At 35.7% G+C, this 6,193-nt stretch overlaps 1 protein-coding gene across 1 annotated transcript; it reads left to right on the top strand.

Annotated features, from left to right (window-relative positions):
- Positions 1–5,396: 5,396 nt before the first annotated feature.
- Positions 5,397–5,914, top strand: LOC112031571 (uncharacterized). The gene is made up of 2 exons (XM_024064254.1): positions 5,397–5,524; positions 5,674–5,914. Exons 1-2 carry the CDS (start codon positions 5,397–5,399, stop codon positions 5,912–5,914), a joined length of 369 nt encoding a protein of 122 aa, XP_023920022.1.
- Positions 5,915–6,193: the final 279 nt, after the last annotated feature.

Below are 6,193 nucleotides of genomic sequence, written 5' to 3'. Positions count from 1 at the left end.
AGTTACAATCTAGAAATCGAAAATTACATTGATAAGCATTGGTCTAGTAACCCTTGATCTAAGTTCGGAGGCTATGTTACAAGGTGGGAAGGTGTTAGGCACCCACCTTGCCCGGTGAAACCGGTCTTCTAGACTATGGTGGCCAATATTCATATCATATCATCCAATATGTCAATAAATTTATATGTTTAATTTAATGTGTGCGCATGTGATAAACCATAATTTAATTTATTAAACATTGCATTTGGATTGAAAAATAAATTTTAGTGAATGTGTGTGGATAGTGATAACCTAGATTCAAGGATTTGAAAGAATTATTAAACAAACATATTTTTCATATTTTTGATGTAGATTTAAGATTAAAACTAGTGATATGCATAAACATGTGATGAACAACCAAGAACATATAAGAACAATTAAGAACATTTAAATATATTCAAGGGAATTTAAATGATTACTATCATACTTTAAGCTTAAATTCTCATCATGGTAACACAAAAAACAAGTTAGGGAAAGGGATTATACCTTCATGCAAGATCTATATGGTGGATGAGGAGATTTTTGGTGGAGGTCCTAAGGGTGGAGGAAAAAAGAAGAACTAGGGGAGGAAGAGTGATCTCACTCAATACCTTGAGTCTCAGGAAGACCAAGATATGACCAAGACTACTTAACTTCACTAGAACTCAAGAGAGGGGAAGAGATGGGAGTTTTTGTGTCCTTTGGAATGAAGGATGGGGAGGGTTTATATAGTAGTGGTAGAGGGAATATGAATAAAAGGCTATTTAATGAGGGTTGACAAGGATCATGAACCTAGACTTCATTTTAGCCTTGGGGAAAATCTGGTGCATTAAATGGAGAGATTGGTAGGAGTGGGGAGCAAGCTAAAATTCAGTTTTCCCGTAGCTGTTGTAACAGCCTGTAGAGCCATCTTCAAAAAATCATATTTGACTTAATTCTGATCGAAATTGTCTCGTTCTTGTATTCAAATTGAAGCCCCAGATGTCTAGTTTCTGGGAAAATTAACCTCATTCATAGATTCAAAATATTCTAAGAGATATCGATGAAATGGTGAGCAGAGATCATTTGTTAGAAAATGGTTTCAGGATAATTAACATTAATAGGTCCCAAATTAGCTCCCAATTAACATTAAATGGCTCCAATCACTCCAATTTCAGACTTAATTAGTTTCAAATTTACTCTAATTAAAAGATAATTGCACAAATTACTCATTGAATAATTAATGTTTAACTATCTAATTAATTAGGTGTATGCAACCTCACCATAAAATGTAGTCCTAACCAATCAAATTATGACACATTATTGATATTAAATTGATTACACTTATAACCAATTGAAATCAATTGTTCATAATCATATATAGTCGGACTCAATTTGTGATAGTGCATCTCAGCCATTAAAACTTGGTTTGATAATAACTTTCAATCTGGTAGTCCGATTAGGGCTTATGACCAGTCAATTTGATCATTACAACATCAAGATCATTTTAGTGAAATGAGATTAAGGATCTAATGGCCAGAATCAAGATGCATATTTCCAAGATGAAAGTACCATTTTACCCTCCATGTGAGGTTAAATGCGGGTTGCAAAATGAGGTGTCAACAATCTTACACAAGGTCAACTATCGGTGAGTTCTTATTTCACAAAGTTCAAAACACTTTGGGATGAATTTGCTTGTTATCAATCATATGCTGCTTGCTTTTGCATTTGTACTTGTGGATTTGATAAAACTCAAGTTGAAACTCAACAAAAAGGGCATGTTTTTTGTTTTCTTATGGGGATTGAATGATAGTTTTAATCATCTTACTAGTCAAATCTTAATTCCTGAGCCTCTTTCTTCAATCAACAAAGTTTGTTCTTTGATTTTACAAGAAGAAAAACGAAGAAATGTAGGTCATGGAGTTAATGTGATTGCTGAACCTATGGCTTTGTATGCTAATAATAGCTACAACCCTAGCTTTAATCCCAATTTTAGGCCTAATTAAGGTCAAGGTTTTCATGGAGGGAAAGGGGGAAATTCGAAGAAGCAAAGGCCAATTTGTACCTATTGTGGTCTAACAAGTCATATAGCATACAAATGCTATAAACTTCATGGTTATCCACCACGGTACAAACCAAAGGGGAACAGACCTATGGCAAATTAGGTTTCTGTTGGCTTTCAATTAGATGGTTCAATTGTTCAAGGGCCAAATTTCTTTCCCAATGGCAATGTCTATGGTGGTCCACAATATGCTACTAATGCTTATGGTGTGTAGTCAGATGCAATGAGTTTCTCTCCACAGAATTTTTCTCCACAATTCATGGCTCCATCACCATAAGCCTCTCAGTGTCCTATTTCATAGTCTTAGTGTGAACAACTGCTATCATATCTGTCTATTCTTAAGGACAATTCTATTTTAGGTTCTGGAGTACCATCTGCCTATCAAGCTGCAATTGTGATGGTTGCTACTAGTGATAATCCTTCATCCAATAACTTTGCATTCAATTTTTCAGGTAATCCCTTTTGAATTCCCCCAAATATGTCCCATTCTATTTTTTCTAATCATCTTGTAGAGAGGAAAGCATTCAAATCCAGTGATTGGATCATTGATACAGGAGCCACTGATCACATGGTTCATTCAGTGACTCAATTAACTACCATAACTTCTATCTCTCAAATCTATGTCTTTTTGCCAAATGAGGAACAAGCTATGGTTACACACATAGGTCAGTTAGAGTTTCCACTACACCCACTCTCACCAATGTGCTTTGTGTGCCATCCTTTAGTTTTAACTTGATTTCAGTTAGTCAACTCACAAAAGCTTATTTTTGTTGGTTGATTTTCCTTGGAAATTGCTATTTCATCTAGGACTTGGCTCATTGGAGCACGATTAGTCTGGGTAGAGAAAGCAAAGTGCTGCTCCTTTTTCAGCCTTTGCTACAAAATCTGCATCTTCCTCTTCAGATTTATGGCACACTCGTTTAGGTCACCCTTCCTTTTCAAAAATGTCATTGTTGAATAAGTTTGAATTTTTTTTTCTACAAATAAATCACAGTGTTGTGATATCTATCATTTTGCTAAGCAAAAGAGACTTTCATTTCCAACTAGTGAACACATTTCTATTTCACCTTTTGATCTTGTACATTGTGACCTTTGGGACCTTTCTTTAAGGCAACTAATGAAGGTTACAAGTATTTTTTGACTATTGTTGATGATTTTTCTAGATGTACTTGGGTGTATCTTCTTAAACATAAATTTGAAACTGGATCCTTGATTCCTCAATTTGTTGCTATGGTTGAAACTCAATTTGGTAAGAAATTGAAATGTATAAGGAGTGATAATGGAACTGATTTTACTTGAAGGATTTTTTTAAAAGCAATGGTATTTTGCATCAGTTATCATGTGTTGATATCCCATAGCAAAATGCAATTGCTGAAAGAAAACACCGACATATTCTTAATGTTTCTAGAGCCTTGCACCTTCAATCTCAAGTTCCTTTATCCTATTGGGGTGATTGTATTTTGACTGTTGTGTATTTAATTAACAGAACCCCTTCCAAACTTTTACATAACAAAACTCCTTATGAAATGCTTTTTAACAAACCACCTCCTTTTGAACACTTAAAATGTTTTGGTTGTCTATGTTTTCTTTCTACTTTACCTCACAATAGACACAAATTTGCATCTAGAGCTCAAAAGTGTGTTTTCTTAAGTTATCCTCATGGCATTAAAGGCTACAAGGTTTTAGATTTGGATTCTAACTCCATACATATTTCTAGGGACATAGTTTTCTATGAAAACATATACCCTTTTGCTCAAGCTTCTTCCTCTCTTCCTTTAACTCTTAAGAGTTTTGATTTCCCTCACTCTAGTTTTGATAATGGACTCCTTGTTCATCTCCATCTTCTTATGTGCCTCCAAATTCCTTAACTGATATTTCAATTCCTTCAGCACCTTCTTTGCAACCTGTTTTAGAAAATTTAGCTCCTTTACAATGTGTTTTAGATAATTCTCCTCCTCTATCCCCTATTTTAAATCCTTTTACTTCTATTGATTCAACCCTATCTGGATCATTTGATCTTGTCCTTGCTCCCACATCCTCTCCATCCTTTTGTCCTAGGAGGTCTACTAGACCACATAATCCTCCAGCCTTCCTCACAAATTACTCTTGCAAGGCAGTGGTTTCTAAACCTGCTTCAGGGTTACCTAATAACATTTCAAATCATCTCAGCTATGAGAACCTTGGCAGCACCTTTTACTCTTTTGTTATGTCAATCACTGCCACACGTGCAGAACCTGCTTTCTTTCATCAAGTAGTGAAGTCTGTTGAATGGAGAGCAGCTATGGACAAACAAATTGCTGCTCTTGAACAGAATAACAGTTGGACACTCACTCCATTGCCTTATGGTAAGATTCCAATTGGTTGCAAATAGGTGTATAGGATTAAGTACAAGTCTGATGGCACCATTGAAAAATACAAAGTTGTACTAGTTGCCAAGGGGTACACACAAACGGAGGGTTTATACTACTCAGAAACCTTTTCTCCTGTTGCAAAATCTGCTTCTGTTCATATGGTTTTGGCATTGGCTGCTGTGAAAGGTTGGTTTTTGCATCAAATGGATGTAAACAATGTCTTCCTTCATGGTGACTTAGCTAAAGAAGTTTACATGTCCTTACCACCTGGCTTTCACAACAAGGGGGACAATCTAGTCTGTAAGTTGAATAAAAGCTTGTATGGTTTGAAACAAGCTTCTAGGAAATGGTTTGAGAAGTTTTCTACTACCATTTTAAGCATTGGTTTTGTGCAATCAAAGGCTGATTATTCCCTTTTTACACACTCTCAAGGTTCATCTTTTACTATCTTGTTAGTGTATGTGGATGACATTTTGTTAACAGGTAATGATCCTGATTGTGTCACTAAGTTGAAACAGCTTCTTGACAAGAAATTCAAGGACACAGGTTTTTTGGGTTGCAAGCCTAGTAAACTTCCCATGGAACAAAATCTAAGATTATCCAAGTATGAAGGAACACCTCTAGCTGATCCTGGTCAGTATAGAAGACTCATTGGAAGGCTTTTGTATTTAACATTAATCAGGCCTAACATCACTTATGCAGTGCATAGGTTAAGTCAATTTATTGCATTGCCTAGAGAGCCACACATGATAGCATTGAACAAGGTACTTCAATATACTAAGGCCTCACCTAGTAAAGGGATCTTCTTCTCTAGTAGTTCAGATTTGTAGATCAAATCCTTTTGTGATGCAAATTGGGTTGGCTTCCCTAATACCAGGAGATCATTGATTGGGTATAGTGTGTATCTTGGAGATTCTCTGATTTCTTGGTGGTCAAAGAAGCAAGGGATGGTTTCTAGATCATCTGAAGAAGCTAAATATAGAGCGATGGCCACAGTAGCTTGTGAGATCACTTGGGTTTTGCAATTGCTCAAGGATTTGAAAGTTCATCATCCAAGAGCTACCATGGTTTTCTGTGATAATCAAGTAGCACTTCATGTAGCTGCTAATTCTGTGTTTCATGAGAGAACAAAACATATTAAGGTTGATTGTCATTTGATAAGAGAAAAGATACAAGAAGGGATGATCAAAACATTTCATGTTGCTAGCAATTCACAAGTGGCAGACATTTTCACTAAAGCTTTGGGAATATTACTTTCACTAGGTTAGCAGCAAGGTTGGGACTTATTGATATTTTTGTTCCAAAACCCTTGAAGTTTTGTTCACAAGATCAAGTTGCTGAACAAGCAGATGTTCAGAACTTCAGGGGGAGTGTTGAAACTGAAGCAAGACATTTGCAGAAGCAATTAAAGAAAATGACATCGTTTTCTGTCAAAGGAAAGAAGCAGCTAGAGAGGAAAAGCGATGTCGTATTGTTAAATGAAACTTTAGTTGCTGGCATGTGATTTAGGCAATTAGATGGACACGTGTTGTAGTTTTATTTGTTTTCCCTTTAAGCTATTAGATTACTTTCTGTTTTAGTTAGTTAATTTTGCTTAATTCTCGCGTAATTTTCTGGGCTCGTGTAACTGATTGCTATGATGTATAAATAGCAAATCAGTGTGTAAGATTATGTAAGTTTTTCATTTTCTTTGTGAATACAAGTTTCCTTTCAAAGAATATCTCTTCTCTTCTAGAAATTTCTTTCCTTACAAAACTCAAGTCTCCTAAGCTTGATTTCAATG

This window comes from Quercus suber, unplaced genomic scaffold (genome assembly GCF_002906115.3).
Source record: "Quercus suber isolate HL8 unplaced genomic scaffold, Cork oak 2.0 scaffold_327, whole genome shotgun sequence".
Lineage (NCBI taxonomy): Eukaryota > Viridiplantae > Streptophyta > Magnoliopsida > Fagales > Fagaceae > Quercus > Quercus suber.
The sequence above is the reverse complement of the archived record's forward strand: the minus strand, read 5'-3'. Positions and strand labels throughout refer to the sequence as shown.